We start from the raw sequence: 22,783 nt of genomic DNA, 5'->3' as shown, positions 1-22,783 counted from the left end.
CCACTGCGGCAAGTATTAAATGTCAAAAGCCATTAAAGTAGATAGCAGTGTGGGTGCCTGGGTGGCTCAGTCATTTGAATGTCTGGCTCTTAATTTCTGCTCAGGTCATGATCCCAGGGTCATGGGATCAAGCAACACATCAGGCTGTGCGCTGAGCGTGGAGCCTCCGGAATATTGTCTCTCTCCCTTTCTCCCTCCGCACCTCCCCCACTCATGTATATGCTCACGCTCTCTCTCTCTCTCTCTCATTCTCTCTCTCTTTCTCTCTCTCTCTCTCTCAAATAAAAAAGATAGAGGGGCACCTGGTGTCTCAGTCAGTTAAGTGTCCAACTTCGGCTCAGGTCATGATCTCACAGTTTGTGAGATCAAGTCCCACATCGGGCTCTGTGCTGACAGCTCAGAGCTGGAGCCTGCTTTTGGATCCTGTGTCTCCCTCTCTCTCTGTTCTTCCCCCACTCATGCTTTGTCCCTCTCTCTCCTTCAAAAATAAATAAACATTTAAAAAATGTTTTTAAAGATAGCAATGTAACATCACTTGAATTTACAAGAATATGTAGTGAGTATGTCTTAATAACAAGTATTAATTTCCACTCACAGTGTATCATAGAGATTACCATGATCTAATCAAAAGCATGAGGAGTAACCCTGTAAAGGGCCAGTTTCACCCATTTATAAAGGGTTTTATGACATTTTAAAAAATTCTTCACACTTTGGTAGACTACAGTAGGTTTTAGATTTTAAAAATATATAGTGTGTTATCATTTTTTCCACCATAGCTTTGATTAATACAGTAAGAACGCAAGAACAAATTTTTACCTCTTTCCATGGAGATACTATCTCTATGGAACTACCGTCGAACATTGTAGGAATAAGATGAAAATTATAGAAAAACCCAAAAAAGAAACTTTTTGGACATTTGTGTCACTTATCAATCTCCACTGATCATGTAGAGCCAGTTTTGCTGCAGGTTGACTTGGCTGTACCTCGAGTGGGAAGGGGAAGCTCCTTAAAAGTATAGCAAAGCAGTGGCTGAAAGTGGCAAGGCCAGTTTTCATTGCAGTGAACTGTAGTAACTTTGAAGTTGATATTATTAGTTTTAACTTACATTCATAGTTTTCAGGAAATTTGGGACCAAATGGGATTCATTCATGGGATTGATGTTTTATGTTCCTATTCAGTGGTAGAGTATGAACTTCTATAAGGACTAGGCCTGGTGTTTTACTTTTAAAAGTCCCCTTTCTGTTTATACCTTGCCTTCCAAAGAAGAAATTTTTTGAAGCTATGACAAAATGATTTTTCATTTTTGATATATAAATATTTGTATTTTTTAGTATTTGTTTATTTTTGAGAAAGAGAGTGTGTGCAATCACAAGTGGGGGAGGGGCAGAGAGAGAGGGAGACACAGAATCCAAAGCAAGCTCCAGGCTCTGAGCTGTCAGCACACAGCGTAATGTGCGACTCGAACTCATGGACTCCGAGATGATGACCTGAGCCAAAGTTGGATACTTTACCAACTGAGCCACCCATGTGTCCCATAAATATTTGTGTTTTTTTTTTTCAAGAGGACAAAGAGAAGGTGGTGTCCCTTCCTTTTTCTGTTTTCTTTTAATGTTTGTTTATTTTTGAGAGAGAGAGACAGAGACAGAATATGAAGCAGGCCCCAGGCTCTGAGCTGTCAGCACAGAGCCTGACACGGGGCTCGAACTCACAAACGGTGAGATCATGACCTGAGCCAGAGTCGGACGCCTAACCAACTGAGCCACCCCAGGCGCCCCAATATTTGTTTGTATTTTTAATGTGAGAGTGGTATTTAAAAAACTGACTCCCTTTCTTTTCTTTTTTTTTTTTTAACGTGTTCTAGTTATGCCTTTGTAGAAGACAAATTAGATGGTAATTGAAAATAGAGCATTTAAGAAATTTAAGAGAGCTACCCATTGTCCAGTCTGTGTCCCTTCAAGTGTCTTCATGTCTTTTGGGGGATAGTTAGTCTTGGAACTCGCTTTTATAATTCATTTACCTAAGGGATAATCTAAGACTAGAAAACTGATTTATACTAACTATGTAAAACTAAAACTGTAGTGGTTAACTGGAATGGCAGTTGTAGCTTGGTGGTATGGGATGTATTGCTCATCTCAGTGACCTGAATGTTCTCTTCTCTGTTCTGTGTGGCTTCCTGTCACTCATGTGCCTCAGAACTTGAGTAAGCCATTAGAAGTTGCTTAGTGAACAAGATCAGGGTGAAGGGTACTGCACAGCCCAAGAGGGTATTTATCCCAATTTGAACAGAATATAAAAATCTTTCCACCTTTCAGTGAAACTTTTATTCTCCCAGTAGCAGCAAATTTACAAACCATGTTTTAAGCTGTGTTACTTCCACAGCTTAGCTGATACTCATATAATGCATCCCAATCATAGTTAACATCAATTTTAGGAAGTACTATTTTTACATTTTGTCATAAGGTCCAGAATCCCCTTTTCTGAAATCCTCTCTATATCCCTTTCCTTTTCCCTTTTTTTTTGAATCACATTTATTTCCTGCCACCAAAAAAAAAAAAAAAAAACATTTTATGAGTTTTTAGTAATTGGAAAAGTAGGGAATCATTTTTAACTTTTTATTGCAGAAAATTTTAAATGTGTATAAACATAAACTAAAGTGCACTGAACCTCATGTATCCATAACTTCTGTAGTACTCATCTGTTTCATCTAAAGCTCTACTTCATCCTCTTCCCGTGTGATTTTGAAGTAAATTCAGATAACCTACCGTTTCATTCATGACTATTTCAGTATAGGAATCCCTAAAAGATTTTTTTTTAAACCACAGAACTATAATACAGATTCACATTAAAAATCTTAAGGAGGTGCTTGAGCAGCTCAGTCAGTTAAACGTCTGACTCTTAATTTCAGCTCAGGTCATGATCTCATGGTTCGTGAGTTCAAGCCCCACATAGAGCCTGCTTGAGATTCTCCCTCTTTGTCCCTCCCCCACTTGCTCTCTCTCTCTCTCTCTCTCTCTCTCTCTCTCTCACATACACACACACACACACACACACACTCTCTCTCTCTCTCTCTCTCAAAGTAAATAAAGTTAATTTTAATATATACCTTCTTAATTATATCAGATATCTAGTTGGTAATTGTAATTCTAACTACTCTACAAATATTGCTTATGTTTTTACACATTTGTCTTTCTGAATGTCCCATAGTCTGGATTTTACTGATTGTCTCATCATGGTGTTTACACATCTCCCTATAGTCTTTATAATTCAGTATTTGGATCTAACATATTTTTAATGCAAAAACTTGTTAAAACTAGATTAAGAAATTATACTCTCTAAGGAAAGTTTGTTTAAATGATTGAAAAAGACTGGTAACTCATAAGGCTTTATATATAAATTAAGATTAAAAACATATTGTAACAAATCCCATATTAGTTTGAGTCTCAAAAATTAACTTGAGAATTGCAGCAATAACTGAATGGTTTTACACCAACAGCCTCTATTTTTGTCAGTATTTATGTTAGACTATGTTAGAATTATATTTTACTATTTCCTTTATTCTTAGTTCATATTTTAAGCAATAAAACATTTTTTTCTGAGTCTTATTATTATCAAACAGCATGTTCCCTTGTTTAAAACATAACTTATTGAGATCCATATAAATTATTTTTTCATTTTTTAAAAGTTAGTGAGTTATTTTTCTTCTTTTTTAAATAATTATTTGAACAAAGAAAGGTCATATTTAGAATAAATTGTGAAAGAGTAAGAGCAATGAAATTAGGAATGGTTTTTTCTAGTCTTTAAAAAAAATCAGTATAACTGTCATAAACATAAAGAGATTTTTTTTTTTATCCAAAAAGTAATTGTTTCTGACTCATAGAGAATAGAAGTAGATTTTACTTTACCCCTAACCAATTTGGGGAAAAAAATTTTTTAATAAATTTATAGGATCGTTTCATTCAAAGAATCTTTACAGCCATCTCCATCTCACTGTGCTGTGTTTTTGTCTTTGTTCATTTCTCCCCCCATAGCTCATCAGTAGGTTACTTGCAACATCCAGGATCAGAACAAGTACAGTTTCCTCGAACTACTTCACCATGCAATTCCCAGCAGCTTCAAAGCCACCAGTGTGCAGGTATGACTATAATTTAAAAAGAAAGCTAATGATTTGTCCATTTGAGAAATAATTAAGTTCCTGAGGCATTTCTAGAATAGGATTTTCAACTCTGTGCTGAGATTTACCCAAGGATGACATGCAAACTCAGAGTTAATGGTTTTCATCCACTTCTTCCTTTTTTGTGTTACTAATACAACACTGCTGTCCTGTTTCCCTTCTTCAGATTCTCCTTCCTTCCCCACCTCATACATATTAGTGTTCTCTGGAATCATCTCCTTACTCTTCTGCTCTTCCTAGGTAATCCACCCACCTCCTAGGCCTCAACAACTGCTTTTTTGCCAGCAACTCCATCGTCTTATTTTGGCTGAGAAGAGAGCCATGTAGCCAGCTGTCTACTGGACACCCCTACCCCGTTGTATCAAAGGCACTTTAGATTTACTAGTTCTCCCTCCTCCTGCATCCCTTACCCACCTTCTGTCTAGGGACCAGAACAGTTTTCAGAGTCATAATCAAGTCTCTCTACTCCCTCTTTTCACATTCATGCCGTTACCATTTCCTTAAGTCTCATACCTTCTTTCCTTCCTCCCCACTGCTGCCATTCTCCACCAGTTCTTTTCACATCGTATTTGCTGCAGTCTCTTAAGTGTTTTGTTGATTTCTTGTTTGCTCCACAGCCAACTTATCCCCTCCCCAACACATAAACATGCACGCATGCACATGTGCACACACACTGTTCAAGAAATATTTTCCTGAAACAAAAAGTCTCTTTTTATGTCATTCCCCTGAATCAGAAATGTACATGGATGGATTCTCCATCTAAACTCCCTAGCAAATAAGCTTCCTATTTATACTTACATGTTCAGGTCACACAAAACTGTGCTTCCAAAATGTACCATGCTTTTTCATGCCAAGGATATTTTTCTATCAGTTCCTCCCTCTGCTTGGAATGCCGCTCTTCCATCTTTTTGCCAAAAATCTTGCTTATCCTTAAAGTTTGAGTCAAAAATCACCTCTTCTATAAAGTCTTCCCTAGTACTCAAAACAAAATTTGTTACTTCTTTTCTCTGCTTCTGTAGTGTCTTAAACAATCCTTTGTCATGACACCATCTTTTATTATAATGATTTTTTGACAGACGTAATCTCTGAGAAATAGAGAAACCATAAATGATTATCAGATAAATAATGGTGTGCATCCCCGAGATGCGCTGCTGTGGTTGAGGAGATCTTCGGGGTATGCCTAAGCGTCAGCCCTCTCTGGTTTGCCTAGCCAGTCAGGTTGGCTCACTTTCCAGGGAACTGGAAACGACCATTTTCAGTGGCCCTAGGAACATAAGAATCCTGCCTTACCTTATACTGAAGGGGTGTTTGCCTAATACTACCACTGCTGCAGACTGGTACACAAGAGGAGTAAGTCAGACAAGGAGGTATACAATAGTCTACTTACCTCTACTATATAATTAACAGTGTTTATACATACATGTGGCCACAGCTTTTTAAAGTTAGCCAAGGAGGTCTTCCTAGCTGCCTTTTTCAGGTAAGAACATACTGTAAAAGAGTTAACTAATTTCCCCAGAGTCAGGACATTTCAGAGTATGAAAATTGGGCTTTCTGATTCCCACATGCCAAACTTTTTTTTCTCTGTGTATTTAAAATAATGCCAGTTTTAAAATTAATCCATTTTAGCAATCATTTACTTTTATAGATAATGTCTCAATTATGCTACCCTCTCTTAGGTCCTGTAGTAGGTATTTGGACTTTCCTGAGTAACTGTGGGCTTGTTATTTTAGAATAACTGAGATGTTTAGGCCTACAGAGTCCCATTTTAATGTCTTTTTAAACACACACGTTTATGGCATGAAGTTCTGGGGCTTAAATATGACTTGTATATATGATAATAAAGTTTTTCTCAGAGATGTAAAATGATTGCCATTTTCTTAGTGTTTAAAGCTACCAGCTACTTGGCACAGTATACTTACTGCAGTGTCCCAACTCTGATTTCCAGCTGTGCCACCTCCGCCCCCTGGTGGAGGAATGGTGATGATGCAGCTCAATGTACCAAACAATCCGCAGTCTCGGGCCCACTCACCCCCACAGTGGAAACAAAACAAATATTACTGTGATCACCAGAGAGGGCAGAAGTGTGTGGAATTTAGCAATGTAGACAATATTGTTCAGGTAAGATGCTTCTTTTGTTTATTGTAATTTTAAAACTTCCGGCGTTTGGGGCGTCTAGGTGACTCAGTCGTTTAAGTATCTGACTCTTGGTTTTGGCTCAGGTCATGGTCTCGGCTCAGGTCATGGTCTCGGCTCAGGTCATGGTCTCAAGGTTTATGGATTCAAGCCTCACGTCGGGCTCTGCACTCCTTGGATTCTCTCTCTCTACCCATTCTCTGCTCACTCGCCCGTGTGCACACAGACTCTCTCAAATAAACTTTTTTTTAATGTTTTATTTATTTTACATTTGTATTTATTTCTGAGAGATAGAGACAGCTTGAGAAGGGGAGGGTCACAGAGAGAGGGAGATACAGAATCTGAAGCAGGCTCCAGGCTCTGAGCTGTCAGCACAGAGCCCGATGTGGGGCTCAAACCCACTGACTGAGATCATGACATGAGCCAAAGTCGGTCGCTTAACCGACTGAGCCACCCAGGCGCCCCTCAAACTTTAAAAAAAAAAAAAAAAAAAAAAAAAAAAAAAAAAACAACTCAGGGGCACCTGGGTGGCTCAATCAGTTGATTTTCAGACTTTAACTCAGGTCATGATCTCATGGTTCCTGAGTCTGAACCCCCCATTAGGCTCTCTACTGTCAGCAAAGAGCCTGCTTTGGATCCTCTGTCCTCCTCTGTCTCTGCCCCTCCCCTATTTGTGCTCTTTCAAAAATAAGTAAACATTTACAGAACATGAAGAAAATAAAAATCTTTCAGCAATTTAGTCCCAAAAGATTGACCTTACAAGGCTTGACTTTGAATTTGAAATCTTCTCAGATTAGTAAAGAAATTTGAACATTCTCTATATCCCCACTGTTACTTTCAATATGGAAATGTTATTTTTCAACCTTTGTGTTTGTAAAATGTTTTAGTTTAAAAAATCATAAGATATACTAGATCTAAAATTTGGTAAAGAAAAATAATTCATTTTCCTACCTTGTCCATTTGAACTATTAGTGTAACCAGAAGATTGATGCAGAACACTCTTTATTATAGAAGAAATTCAGTTAATAAATGTTAAAGCAATAGTAGAATTTAAAACTCACCATTTTGAAATCTCACTGAAATAATGCATCATAAAGCAAATCATCAGCACATGTCAAGAACATTATGAAAAGGTTTATGGGGGAATTTAAAATGGATAGATTAGGGCCATCTGGGTGGCTCAGCAGGTTAAGCATCTGGCTCTTGATTTCTGCTCAGATCATGATCTTACTGTTTCTGAGATGGAGCCCCTGGTTGGTATCTATGCTGACAGGACAGATTCTCTCTCTCTCTCTGCTCCTCCCCCATGTGCACACACCCTTTCTCGCGTGTCTCTCTCTCTCAGTCTGTGGGATTCTATCTCCCTCTCTGTCTGCTGCTCCCCATGTGTATTCTCTCTCTCTCTCTCTCTAAGTAAACATTAAAAAAAATTTTAAGATGAACTGAAATATTTCAAGGTACATGATTAAATCATAGCAGAATAAGACAGGCAAAGGTCATTTGTAGGCTAGCTCACAAACTGTAAATGCCCAGTGGCCATTAATCAAATGAAAATACAAAAATATTTTTATTTATGTATTCTGGGAAATTTACAAAGACTCATAATATTCAGTATGGGCAGAGATAACCAGTTATAAACTCTACTGTTCATTCTCAGTGGAACTACAAACTCATAGAACTCTTTGAAGTATAATTTAGTGACAAAAATAACCCAATTAAACTGAGGGCTGATGGGGGTGGGGGAGAAGATAAGTGGGGTGATGAGCATGAAGGAGGGCACTTGTTGGGATGAGCACTGGGTATTCTATGGAAACGAACTTGGCAATAAACTATGGAAAAAAAATTAAAAAATAAACAAAAATTGGGTGGAAGACTTTAAATGGCATTTTTCCAAAGAAGACATACAGATAGCCAACAGACAGATCAAAAGATGCTCAACATCACTCGTCAAGGAAATGCAAATTAAAACCACAGTGAGATATCCTCTTACACCTGTCAGAATGGCTAAAATCACTCTCAAACGTTGGTGAGAATGTGAAGAAAAGGAATCCATGTGCATGCACTGTTGGTGCAATGCATACAGTGCAGCCACTGTGGAAAACAGTATGGACTTTCCTCAAAATATTAAAAAAAGAAATACCATGTGATCCAATAATTGTACTGGGTATTTATCCAAGGAAAATGAAGACACTAATTCAAAATATTTAAGTGGATAAGGAAAATGTGGTATATATAAACAATGGAATATTACCCATTAAAAAAGATTGAAATCTTAGCATTTCCAACAACATGGATGGACCTAGAGGGTATTATGCTAGGTGAAATAAGTCAGACAGAGAAAGACAAATACCATATGATTTGACTCATATGTGGAATCAAAAAAACAAAACAAATGAATAAACAAAAAGCAGAATCAGACCTGTAAATACAAAGAACAACTGATGGTTGCCAGAGGGAAGGGAAATGGGCAAAATAGATGAAGGAGAGTGAGAGATACAGGCTTCCAGCTATGGAATGAACAAGTCACGGGATGAAAGGCACAGCATAAGGAATATAGTCAGTTACATTGTAATAGCATCATATGGTAGCATAGTAGCTATACTTGTGGTGAGAATAGCATAACCTATAGAGAAGTTGCATCACAATGTTGTACACCTCAAACTATCAGCTGTACTCAAATCTAAAATTTTTTTAATGTTGAACAAATCCATGAGTTATACTCATATAAATGAATAAATGGGAGGAAAAGTGACTTTTTTTTACAGTGAAATGTGAACTAGTAAATATAGAAGTAATGATGGAATTACAGGATCACCACTGGGAAACCAACAAGTAAGAATCATCACTAGAGGAGAGAGGGTTCTAGGACACTGGCACAGTAGAAGCATCAGGAGTCCATGTCTCCACCTAGAAATGATTACACTGGCAGAATCTGATGTAATAGTTTTGTTGATCTAGAATCTTTTGAAGGCTTACAACTGCTAGGGAAAAGCTTGAGTGATACATTGAACTTAATTTCAGTCAGTTTCAGCTTTCAACACAGTAGCATCTACCCATCCTAACCCCCAACCCCAAACAGGCTGTTGTGCATGTTTTTACTGGAGCAGCTCACAGGAGCCAGGGTAGGCAAAAAGGACCGTGTCCTCCATATACAAGGCATGTATGTTCTGATCATGGGTTTCTGCTTCTGATCACAGAGGTACAGACAAAGAGGCAGTAGCCATCATTGCAACTCCCCCCCCATTGCTGTGAATCTCTCCCTCCATCCCCCATCCCCAACACTTCTGGGGGACTTAAAGGGCTGGTACCCTGTTTTTCCTCCCTTCATTTTTCTCTTTGAATCCCTTTTGGGTGCCAAACAGTGAGGACTAGGACATTCAAAAGCAACTGAATATATAGGGCACATGCCCAGGAAAAGGCACAGGCCAAAGCCTGAGAAGTCCTTGAAGCTATAACTCAGGCTTATCTTTGACACAGAGACAGCTCGCAACAGTCAGTAAACAAAAACCATAACAACAACAGAATATAACAAACCCCGGGAGGGGCGGAGAATCTGATTCCAGTTACCACATTATTAGATTCAAATGTCCAGTTTTCAACAAAGAGTCACAAGGCAAGCCGAGAAACAGGGCAATGTGGCTCATTCAGAGGAAGAAAATCAACATAGTCTTTGAAAAAGACCCGATGACAGATCTCCTAGAAAAAAAGCCTTAAAACAGCTGTCTTCAGGCTATCAAGAACTACAGGAAGATGTGGCAAAAGACAAGAAAATGGAAATATCAATAAAGAGATGGAAAACCTAGAAGAGGCCAGACATTCTAGAGCTCAAAATATAATAACTAAAATGAAAAGTTCCCTGGAGGAATTCACTGGCAGATGTGAACAGGCAGAAGAAAAAAATCCAAGAATTTGAAGATAGGACAGTGGAAATTATCAAGCCTGAGGAACAGACAAAACAGAATGAAGAAAAGTGAACAAAGCCTAAGAGACCTGTGAGACACCATCAAGTTGACCGACACGCACACTGTGGTTGTCACAGAAGGAAGAGAATATTTGAATAAATAATGGTTGAAAACCTACCAAGTTTGATGAAAGTTGGCATACATGAATATAAACATCAAGCATTGTGATGAACTGTAGTTAAGAACTGCAAGATACCTACTCTGAGACACAGTATAATCAGTCTTTCAAAGGATAAAGACTGTATTAAGGGGGTATGGCTCAGGGGTAGAGCATTTGATTGCAAAGGATAAAGACAGTATTCAGAGCAGCAGGAAAGAAACAACTCGTCACATATAAGGAATGCTCAAAAAGGTTATCAGCAGATTTCTCATCAGAAACGGGAGGCCAGAGGGGCGCCTGGGTGGCTTAGTCGGTTAAGCGTCCGACTTTCACTTAGGTCATGATCTCGTGGTTCGTGGGTTCAAGCCCCGCGTTGGGCTCTGTGCGGACTGCCAGCTCAGAGCCTGGAGCCTATTTCAGAGTCTGTATCTCCCTCTCTCTCTGACCCTCCCCTGCTCACGCCGTCTCTCTCTCTCTCTCCTAGAAATAAATAAAAATTAAAATTAAAAAAAAAAAGAATCCTTGGTGATTCTCCTTTCAAAAAAGAAGAAGAAGAAACGGGAGGCCAGAGACAGCAGGCTGATATATTCAAAGTGCTAAGAGGAAAAAAAAAAAGTTAACTACAAATCCTGTATCTGGTAAAAACTGCCTTTCAAAAGTGAGGTAGAGGTGTCTGGGTAGCTCAGTCACTTATGCATCCAACTCAATTTCCGCTCAGGTCATGATCTCACAGTTAGTGACACTGAGCCCCACATTAGACTCTGTGCTGACAGCATGTAGCCCGCTTGGGATTCTCTCCCTCTGTCTCTCTGCCCTTCCCCCGACTCATGCTTGCTCTCTCACCTCTTTCTCAAAATAAATAAATACATTACAAAAACAAAATAAAAGTGAGATAGAAATTAAAATTCCCAGGTAAACAAAACTGGAGATGGGCCCTGCAAGAAATTCTCAAGAGTACTGCAGAGTGAAGTAGAAAGAATACTAGACAGTAAGACAAAACTGTATAAAGAAAGTTCTCAACATAAATACATAAGCAAATATAAAAGCTAGTAGCATTGTGCCAGTGATCCATATCTCTACTTTTTGCTTTCTATGTGATTAGAGAGACAAATGCACTTAAATATTCTTTTATAAACATTATCTAAAAGGTAGTGTTCTAGCTTTGATTTGTAACTCCAAATTTTGTTTTCTAAATAATTTAAGAAACTAATGCACTTAAAAGAGTTACTAATGGGGCACCTGGGTGGCTCAGCCAGGTAAGCATATGACTTCAGCTCAAGTCATGATCTTACAGTCCATGAGTTCGAGTCCCGCATCGGGCTCTGTGCTGACAGCTCAGAGCCTGGAGCCTGCTTCAGATTCTGTGTCTCCCTCTCTCTGCCCCTCCCCCACTCCATCTCCCCCCCCAAAATAAATAAACTTTTTAAATAACTTTTAAAAAATTACTAGTTTGGGGCGCNCAGCTCGGAGCCTGGAGCCTGTTTCAGAGTCTGTGACTCCCTCTCTCTCTGACCCTCCCCTGCTCACGCTGTCTCTCTCTCCTAGAAATAAATAAAAAACATTAAAAAAAATTTAAAAAAATAAATAAAAAAATTACTAGTTTATGTTTGGGGGCACACAGTATATAAAGATGTACTTTTATGTCATCAGCAACCAAAAGAGGTGGGAACAAAGATACAAAGAAGCAGAGTTTTTGTGTATAATTGAAGTTAGGCCAATATAAATTCAAAGTAGAATGTTATAACTTTAAGATGTTAGATGTAATGCCCAAGGTAAACACAAGGGGAAAAGCTAGGGAATATATACAAAAGGAAATGAGAAAGAAATTTAAACATTTACTACAAAAAACTGAGTAAACAGAAAATGCAGGAAATGAGGGTGGGAGGAAGCTGTAAGAAAACAGCAAAATGACAAAGGCAAATCTCTCTTTATCAGTAGTTATTTTAACTATAATGACAGAGACTGGCAGAATGGATAAAAACACCTGATCTAACTAAGAGATCTAAGAGACTCCCTTTAGATCCAAAAACACAAATGAATTGAAAGTGACAGATTGCAAAAAGATAGTCCATGAAAATATCAACCAAAAGAGAGTAGGGGTAGTTATGTTAATATTAGGTAAAATAAGACTAGACCCAAAAAATTTTCTAGATACAAAAGTTCAATACAGCAAGAAGATACAATAATTATAAACCTGATTGTATAATCTGATAATTAATTACCTGGTAGCAGACCATCTAATAATTGCTGGAAACTTTAATATCCCACTCTCAATAATGGATACAACAACCAGGGAAGAGTTAAGTAAGGAAATGGAGAACTTAAACAGAACAAAGTTGCTAGATCCAACAGACATATAAAGAGAACTCCACCTGCACATCGTTTCACATGTGAATATTGTACACATTGTTCTTGTGCATGTGGGACATATTCTTGGATAGACCAATATATATGTTAAGCCAAAGTTCAATCGCAGTAGATTTTAAAAGGTAAATTTCAGCTAATACTGTATCTTCTCCAACCAACATTGTACTGGGAGTTCTACCTGGAGCAGTTAGGTGAGAAAAAGATACAAAAGGCATCCAAACTGGGAGAGGAAGTAGTAAAATTCTGTTTACAGATAATACAGTGTCTCCCTAATACTATAACTAGAAAGGAAAAAATAGTAATTTAACAATGAAGAGACCTGGCAGACACCACCTTAACCAAGTGATGGAAGTAAACATCACCCATACTGTGTTAACACATGGACCTCAGGCTCCCTCTTACGTGATGCATTGAGAAGGACACGGATCACTTCCCTAGCACTCCTTCCCCAAATATATATTGTAAATTTGAGGATGAGGAAGCAGCAGGCAAAGCCAAATTGAGGGACATTCTACAAAATAACTGATCTTCAAAATGACCTTCAGAAACTGATCTTCAAAAATGTCAAAGTCATGAAAGAGAAGAAAGACTGAGGTTCTGTTCCTAATTTAAAAAGATGAAAGAGATGTGACAGCTAAATGTAACATTTGATTCTGGACTAGAAGAGGAAATGTTTTCTTTTTTCTTTATTCTTTTTTTTTTTTTGCTATAAAGTATGTTAGTACAACAATTGGTGAAATTTGAATAAACTATAGATTACATAATATTACTGTCTTGTTAATTGCCTGATTTTGATAATTCCTTTTTTTTTCCAAGAACTTTTCTTAGAAACCTCTTTATTACAAGTTTTTAAAACACTACTACATATATTACAGAGTAGGATCACTTTTATATAGATTTGATGATTCTACTGTGGCTATTTATGTAAGAATATGTCCCTGTTTTTAGGAAAAATACACTAAGGTTATTTTGGGATGGAGTATTGTGAACAACTCATTCTCAAACAGTTTGGAAAAGACTAACAATATATAGAGAGAGATAAAGATTTAAAAAATATGCAGAGAGAGAGATTTATATAAAAATATAGGAAATCCAAGAATTCTTTGTGTTATTTTTGGTAACTGTTCTTTAGGGATGAATTGTTCACAAAGGAAATGTTAAAACAGTTGACATGAAAAAAAGAATGAGATAAGTGTGTATTCTTTTTCTCATGGAAAAGTATCTTCAGTATGATTGTCCAGGTACAAAAGCAAGATTCAGAAATAGGATGTGTAGTCTGTTTCCGTTTTTATAAAACATAGACATATGGATGCATACGTATGGGTGTAGAAACAGTCTGTTACTGGTATTTGTCTTTAGGAGTTGAAAATTATAAAAAATAATTTTTTTAAAAGTTTATGTTTTAAGTTTTTTAATAACAAGTTCATATTTGTAATCAGAAAAAAACATTTTGATCAAAAGTTAATTTGCAAAAATATGACTAAAATGCTGATCGATTTTTTTTTTTTTTGATGTGATTACAGCACAGCCCTCAACTCAGTAGTCCCATTATTTCACCAGCTCAGTCGCCAGCACCAGCGCAGCTGACCACCCTGAAGACTGTCCGTCCTTCCGGACCACCCCTTTCCATCATACCTCAGTTTTCTAGACCTTTTGTTCCAGGGCAGGGTAAGTGCACAAAAACTAAGTCACAGCCTCAGATTTGGAGGACATCCTTCCCCCGGGTGATGTGTGGAATTGTCGGATCACTCTATTATACACCTGAAACTAATACAACATTGTATGTTAACTTTTCTGGAATTTACTTTTTTATATAATTAAAAATACAAGACCTCCCTTCCCAGTCACTTTGTGATATCCTGTGGTCCTGCTTTCAGTTTTCCACAGGACTGCCTTTTGGTCTCCACCCGGAGACCATATGGTCTTGTAACCTTAATGTTTCATCACTAGTTAATAATTCCTAGCTTAGTAATTACTTCCATTCAATAATTCATTATGTGATGGAGTCAAAATGACCTTAACTTATGATCCTTGGACTCCATTTCTCTATAGTAGTATATGCAATGCTATAAATTTGTTCTTTATTTCTAACACCTGTATGACAGTAGTATATATCAAAATGTACTCAACAGTTTTTGAGGCCTTATTGTGCCCCTGACAGAGATGAGTAAGATGAGGTCCCCCTCCTCACCGACCCTCAGTTTAGTTGGAGGAACAGACAGCAAATGGATGATTATAAAATAATATGGAAAACATTAATTTTGTTTTCAGGAATTTATCCTAAGGATAACGCACACAATGACTTATCCACAGAAGAGTTTGGTCTGTAGCAGAAAAATGCAAAACAATCTGAATGTCTATCAATACAGGTTGGATTAGCGTGTGTCTATACAGGGCATACTAAGCAGTCATCCAAAAAACATGTTTCAAAGAATCATTAAAAGAAGAAATACAGTACAGTGAGTGATTTTAAAAAACACGTTACCTGGAGAGGAGTGGTAGATACAGACTTCAAGTTATGGACTGAATAAGTCCCAGGGATGGGGGAGTACAATATAGGGAATATAGTCAGTGGTATAATGGCATTTTATGGTGACAGATGGTAGGGACACTGGTGGTGAGCATAGCATAACATCCAACTTGTCCAGTCACTGTGTTGTACACCTGAAACTAATGTTTCAATGTGTTGACTGTTCCTCAATTTTTTAAAATATTTACTTTGTGGGAGTATGTAGGAGAGGCAGGGGCTTACTGGAGACGTCCAGTAGGCCTTTGAAAAGGTGCTCAACATCATCCATTATTCATTACGGAAAAGGAATATTAAAATCAGAATGAAATATCACTTTGACCCCACTAGAGTGGCTATAATCAAAAAGATTAACACCACTGAATATAGGTGAAGTTACAGAGCAACTAGAATTCTCGCACATCAGTGTGGAGGGGTAAAATTTTGGAAAAAAGATTTGAGTTTCCTACAAAGTTAATCACTTACCGTGCAATGCAGTAGTTCTACTCCTAGGTATTTACTCAAGAGAAATGAAAGCATACCTGTGTAGACTTGTACAGCAACTTATATAACAACCTTAATTTATTATAATCAACCAAACTGGACATGACCCAAATGTCCACCAACAAGAGACTGGATATATAGATTGTAATGGATCCTTACAGTGGAATACTATTCAACGATTTGAATGAACAAGGCAACCTGACCTGCAGCAACATGGATGAGTTTCAGAGTCATTATATTAAGCAAAAAACAAGCCAAACACAAAGACATACTATATGATTCCAATTAAATTAAATCCAGTTATAGGCCAACTAAGCTGTGATGTTAGAAATGAGATAATCATGTGGATGGGATACGGTAAAGAGCTCGAGGGCACTTTTCAGGGGATGGAAATGTTTGTTGTCTTTTTGGGTTTTGATTACATGGACTTTTACAATTGTTGGAATTCATCAAACCTGACACTAAACACAGTGCATTTTGTTTTACATAATTTATGTCTCAATTTTTAAAAGATTTATAAAATACACACATACGTATGTGTGAGCACACATACATAGAACAAAGGCTGAAAAGATACACACCAAAAATGTTAGAAGTGATGGAATTTCCAGAGTGGTTTTTATTTTCTCGTTTGTAATTGTGTTTCCAAATTTTCTACAAAGCTACATACTTTAATAATCTAGAAAAATAAAGCATAAAAAGTAAATTGAAGGGGCGCCTGGGTGACCCAGTTGATCAAGCATCCCACTTCAACTCAGGTCATGATCTCTTGATTCATGAGTTCAAGCCCCACATCGGGGTCTGTGCTGAAAGCCCAGAGCCTGGAGCCTGCTTCGGATTCTGTATCTCCATCTCTCTCTGACCCTCCTGTGTGATCTCTTTTTCTTTCTCTCTTATCTCAAAAATAAGTAAACATTTAAAAAAATTTTTTTCTGAACAGTAAATTGAAATAGTGTGTGGCAACAGAGTATTACTGGGGTGCATGGTCTAGGAGGAATGCCCCAAGAGGAGCTTACAGCATGGCCTATCAGGTGTCTTTGATTATTGCTGTCTACAGTTCATCTCCATATATGAAAAGAATACTGCTCCATAGGCCTAAACTTAACCCTGACTTTCTTGGAACTGTTCTTTATACATCTTCATGCTTTGCACTGCATCTCTGATCTCAGCACTAAGCCTTCATGGCATATCTGCCCTTCGAATAGTGCTGGGGAAGGAGCAAGTCTGTCACGGGCACATCCTGCCAGGATGCTGCCCTGGCTCCTTCACACTGTTGGTCAGAAAAGAACTGGAGTAGGGAGAAGGCCACATCTTGCTTTTCTCTATTATGAAGCTTTCAAGGGATTTATGAGTCCCTGAAGTGCTTTACTGGCACCTGTGCATAACCCCCTCCAAACTCAGAATGTGCTGAATTGTGGAACATATGGTTAAAATAAAATGAGAATATTAACAAATGAAAACATTATTCTACAGGACAAGGTCTTTGCAATCAGCATTTATTAAACCCTTTAAAGACTGTTCAAGAGCAGACCCAAGACCTAAAATGTAAATATACCCATTGGTTAACATTGTAAAAATGTTTGTAGTGGGCCCCTGGCTGGCTCAGTCAAAGGAGCGTGCAACTCTTGATCTCAGGGTCATGAGGTTATGATAGGTGTAGAGATTATTTAAAAAAAAAAAAATGAACTTTAAAAAAAAGTTTGTGATGAGCATATATAAATGTATATATGCATATATTTATTGTAATTAATAGTGACATGGGGAGGGGTGCCTGGCTGGCTCAGTCAGTAGAGCATGTGACTCTTAATACCAGAGTTGTGTGTTCCAGCCCCGCATTGACTGCAGAGATTACTTTAAAAATTAAAAAATCTTTAAAATAAAAAAAAAAAATAGTGATTTTGGCGAGATGGCTTAATGTTTTCCCTTCCCCTCAAATGTAAATTATATTAATTTTTAATCATCATAGAAAACGTGGATTTTAGCATCTCAAGTGGGTGGAATGGGTATTACAGTTATTCTGGAATGTTAAGGTAAATAGGTTTAGGTAAATGAAGCTTCCCTCCTTCCTGTCCCCTGTCTACTTTGGGAAGTACTTTTATAACTGAGCAGAGAACAATGTAAAAATGGTTTTTTAATTGACTTTCAGGAGATGCCAGATATCCATTGCTTGGCCAGCCTCTGCAGTACAACCCTCCTGCTGTTTTGCACGGACACATTCCAACCCAGCAGGTATGTCAGCTGTCTGGCAGCTAGCCTTTGTTGGCAGAACGTCATAGCTCTGTTGCATGGAGCATGGGGTCCTGGGCCCACCTGCTGGCATTGCGCAAGGAGTCCTCTGTACCACAGCCGGCCGACTTATCGATGTGGCCCCCATTGAGCCTGGGTCTGGCCACACAGAGAGCAGACAAGGGAGCAGGTGGTGTGCTGTTTGGCTGAGCGGTCAGTGCACTAGTGCTGTCCCAAACCAGGGGGCTTGGTGGCTGGGGTGTTAGGGCACCCTTGCTTATGAAAGACAGCAAGTGACTAGTCATAGTGAGGGACAGAAGTACAGAACCCAGACTGGGTATGTTTAGGGGTTAAGTGTTTAAACATTACAGACCTATTTTTTTTTCAGCACTATTAACCTTATTTCTCATCTGTTTGTGGGTTTCCAGGGTCAGTCTGGCAACAGGCATGGAAACCGAGGAAGGAAACAAGCTAAAAAAGCTGCATCCACTGACCTTGGTGCAGGAGAGCCAGGTGTGTCTCCGAGTGGCAATTAGATGTGACTCTATAGCAGTCTTTAGACAAAAATGGGGTTTCCTCTTCCTAAAGCCCTGAATATTATAGGAAATTATGCTACCTGTAATGTAGGGCTCTTAAGTATATTCTTGTAAGTGTCTCATTTCAGATTTCAGAGTGCAGTGAGCTACAGGTGGATTTAGGAGGGAGGAAGAGACCAAAGGGAAAAGTTATATGTGAAAGGAACAGATAGCATGACACCCTTTGCCTGTGTGTTTTTGGAGAAAGGAAGTAGTCTTAAACACTCATGCAGAGATAGTCTGATGAACAAATAACTGCCTTTCTGTGGCAGAGTGCTTTCAATACGTACTCGACAGCCTTGAGTCGTTACACAAGTGCTGTTATTTTTATTTCACAGTGGGGACACGGAGGCCAGGAGACTACTCAGGATAACACACCTAACTTAGAGAAGCCACTCTACAATGCTGTGTTTTCTATGCATAGCTTTCAGTGAAGACCAAGATGGGTAGTTTAGTACCATTAGTTCTACACCCCTTACCTAAGGGGTGGGTAGGAATGGTTTTTTTAAATGGCAAGCATTACAGTTTTGTGGGTTTGAATTGTTTTTCAAAGTCCTGTTCATTTCTTATGTCATATTTGGGTCTTCAGTACTCTCTGCCCACCATTTTGGTAACAGGGATTATTAATTCTACACATTCTCCATTCTAGTTGTTGGGAAGGTCTTGGAAATTACTGAGCTACCAGATGGAATAACTCGCACGGAAGCCGAGAAGCTTTTTGGGGAACTCTTTAAAATTGGTGCCAAGATCCGGTGGCTCCGAGACCCTCAATCCCAGCCCCAGCTGCGTCGTCACCCCCTCTGCTGTGGCAGTGGGGACAACACTGTCAATCCTGAACGCTCTAAACCCAGTGACTTGGCCTCCACTTATACCGTCTTAGCCACATTCCCCTCCATTTCAGCAGCACAGAATGCATTGAAGAAACAAATTAACTCGGTTAACAAGTTTAAGCTGAGAACGAGCAAGAAGCACTATGACTTTCACATTCTGGAAAGGGCAAGTTCTCAGTAACAGAGCCACCTTGGACCCTTCGCCTTTATGATTCCCCTGTCCTCACCCATCTTTAATTGGCTTGGTTTTTGGAGCTTCTGTTAACATGATAGAGACTCCTAGGATGTGTGGTCATGGCGTTATAGCTTTTGAAGGACAGGCCAGTGATCCAGCAAAGGGGGGAAATTACACATTTCACTCCAAGTGACTGTAGGAATCCACATCGGAATGATACAGAGTTAGCAGCTTTTTCTGAGGAAATGCTGTTCAAATGCCTCCTAACTTTTATAGTTATTTTGTTTTATATTTCTGAATTCTTGTATCAGATCCAGAGCTCTATTGTACAGCAAATTATTCTTCAAAACGATTACAACAAGTTGCAACCTGTATTTCTTTTTTGCAGCCAGCACAATGTGACCCAACAGAGAATTTGAGGGAAAAAGAATGCAGGAATGGAATAACCAAGTCAAAACCATATATTGTCTTTTTGGGGGGCTGGAGGGTGACTAAGGACAGCCCACAAATCGAATATTACTCTTCCCCTGTATCTCTAAGCACAGAAACAATTTCCAGAAAATACAGAACTCCGTCATAGGGTTCTTTCCTTATTCATTTAGGTAGTATGAACATTAAGTGTAAAGCAAATTATGTTCTTAACACTTCTGAATCAAACCACTTAGGTTCAAAGGGGAATAGGAATCATTTTAGGCAGGAAAATACTTCCACTTTTTTTTTTTTAAGTGTCCCTCTGATAACTAAATGCCACTTATTTGCATTCCCCTCCTTGTGGATTTCTTGTCACCTAAGGAAATGCATTTGATGAGTGCTGGAAACTTCTTAAGTGGTTTAAAATTTGTTTTCATTGTTTGCAGCGGATCACTGGACATCAAAGATTCATTGCACTTATGAACAAGGAACCTTTTTTTCAATTTCTGTGTAATTTGCAAGGCTGTACAATGTGTGCTGATGCAAGCCTTTTTCAGTTCAAGAGAATAAATGTTTACAAATACAGACCCATTTTGTCATTTGTAAATTAAAAAGACCTTTTTCAATGAGTGTCAGTATTGAAGACTTGACCCGTCTTGAAGACTTCAGTTTTAGATTGACAGAAGATGGTAGACAGTAACCTGTTCATTTTGCAGAAGTCCTACAAAGCATTGCTTTCTCTGTGGGAGCGGTGCCTGTGGGTGTGACTCCTGTCATCTTGTTCTCTCATAAAGTTAACACCAGTCAATGAAAGACCGTCTTTAGTATGAATATACCTAAAGCTAAGACTCAAACATTATGTTTGCATAGATAAAGAATTTGTGGTTTTAGCCAATACATTAAGCACCCAGTTGTCCAGTTTAGCTCAAATGCTTTATAGAAAACTTTTCTCGTTTGCTAGCCAAGCAAAGTCAAACTGCTGTGAAACCCAAAATGTCGGGGGAATGTCTGCCAAGTGCAACTTGGCTGGAGCTCAGTTTGCTTCCGGCCCAGACTACAGGTTTACTGGGCAACTCAGGAGCAACAGGTGTTACCAGACTCTGGTGCAGATGTTCACTCACCATAAAGCTCCTGCAAAGTCCTCCTTGGTCTCAGGGCACCCCAGGCCTCTCAACAAGCTGATACATCCTGACGTTGAATATTGTACTCCTGGGAGAAGTTGGAGCTGCCTTTGAACCATATCAGATTAAGAAGCCATACACAGAGGAAAAAGAGAGTGAGCCCTGTCAAAGTCCCTCACTTCCAAGGCCTGTCAAATTTTTATTCTTTTTGACTACAGAGAGTCAAAGAAGGATAGGATACACACTTAGGGCCAGTACAGCAAGAATTGTTAATCCTACATGGGGATGGAGATTTTTAAAAATACCATCTATTTGTTCACTATTTAACTCCTGCAGTAGAACTGCTAGTAAACCTAAGTGTTTTTTGGGGGGGTTTTAAAGTTGTTTTTAATCTAATTGAATTAGATTAATTTAATGTAACCTAACTGACATACAACATTATATTAGTTTCTGTACAACATAATGATTTGATATTTGTATATATTGCAAAATGACTAGCTAATAGTCATCACCTCGTATAGTTAACCAATTTTGTGTGTGATGAGAACTTTTAAACTCACTCTGTTAGCCACTTTCAAGTATACATACAGTATTATTAGCTGTAGTACCATGCTGTACATTAAAACCTGTGTTTGCTTTCAACCCTTGGCTCACCCTGCCCAGAGAAAAAACCAGAGCAAGGCTATTGTGAAGTTAGCTCTCACCCACCCCACCACCACCCCCGCAATTCCCTGACAATCACATGGGAATAGTAATGAAATTGCCAAACCCCCCCTTATTATAAAAATATGCACACATTCCCTAGACTCTATTCTATTCTTTTTGATCCTCTAGAATCTGACTTCACCTACAGAAAAATGGTGGGAGGATGTAGCACACAGGAAGCATGTAAGTTGCGAGTTGACCCAGACTTTCAACCTTCCTGAAGACAGCTTCAAATGATTCACAGCCTTGGCTGTGCATTTTCCCAAAGCACTGTCTGTATTGAGGGACAGGTGGTACTCTTGCTATTAAAACAGGCTATTCTTGGGACACCTGGGTGACTTAGTCCGTTAAGTGTCCAACTTCAGCTCAGGTCATGATCTCACAGTTCATGGGTTCGAGCCCTGCGTCGGGCTCTGTGCTGACAGCTAGCTTACAGCCTGGAGCCTGTTTCAGATTCTGTGTCTCCCTCTCTCTGACCCTCCTCTACTCATGCTTTGTGTGTCTCTCTCTCAGAAATAAATAAAACATTAAAAAAAATTTTTAAAATGAAAAATAATAATAAAAAATAAAATGGTCTATTCTTGTAGTGCCTGAGTGGCCCAATCAGTTAAACGTCCAACTTCAGCTCAGGTCATGATCTTCCGGTTTGTGAATTTGAGCCCCGCATTGGGCTCTGTGCTGTCAGTGTGGAGCCTGCTTCATGTTCTGTTTCCTTCTCTCTCTGCACCTTCCCGTTTTAAGCTCTATCTCTCAGAAATAAATAAATGTTTAAAAAAATGAATAAAATAAAACGGGCTATTCTTACCTATGCCAATAATAGCCCCAACAGTCCCTTCTTTGAGAATAATAGAGGTCACTATAACTTTTTATCCACTTCTCTACTTTATGTATTAGAAAACTAAGAATATGGTTTAATGTTTTAAGCCCTTGGTGCATGAAGAACATGGATCTGTTGGGAATGTGTTTGTGAATCTATAGCACAAAGTGTGTTTCCCAT

The 22,783-nt window shown here is 38.6% G+C and overlaps 1 protein-coding gene across 9 annotated transcripts in view; it reads left to right on the top strand.

The window, feature by feature from the left end:
* Positions 1 to 20,547, top strand: part of R3HDM1 (R3H domain containing 1) — a 127,711-nt gene extending 107,164 nt beyond the window's left edge. For all 9 annotated transcript variants that reach the window (XM_077747832.1, XM_077747828.1, XM_077747824.1 and 6 more), the window contains 6 exons: positions 4,029 to 4,132; positions 6,117 to 6,289; positions 14,257 to 14,401; positions 17,890 to 17,972; positions 18,398 to 18,482; positions 19,194 to 20,547. In XM_077747832.1, coding sequence (XP_077603958.1) covers positions 4,029 to 4,132; positions 6,117 to 6,289; positions 14,257 to 14,401; positions 17,890 to 17,972; positions 18,398 to 18,482; positions 19,194 to 19,555 — 952 coding nt within the window. In that variant the 3' untranslated portion in view covers positions 19,556 to 20,547. The remainder of the gene's footprint in view (positions 1 to 4,028; positions 4,133 to 6,116; positions 6,290 to 14,256; positions 14,402 to 17,889; positions 17,973 to 18,397; positions 18,483 to 19,193) is intronic.
* The last annotated feature ends 2,236 nt before the right edge of the window (positions 20,548 to 22,783 follow it).

This window comes from Crocuta crocuta, unplaced genomic scaffold, assembly GCF_008692635.1.
Source record: "Crocuta crocuta isolate KB4526 unplaced genomic scaffold, BGI_CrCroc_1.0 scaffold427, whole genome shotgun sequence".
In the NCBI taxonomy this organism is placed as follows: Eukaryota; Metazoa; Chordata; class Mammalia; order Carnivora; family Hyaenidae; genus Crocuta; species Crocuta crocuta.
Note: the sequence above shows the minus strand (reverse complement) of the source record. Positions and strands in the feature narration are given on the sequence as shown.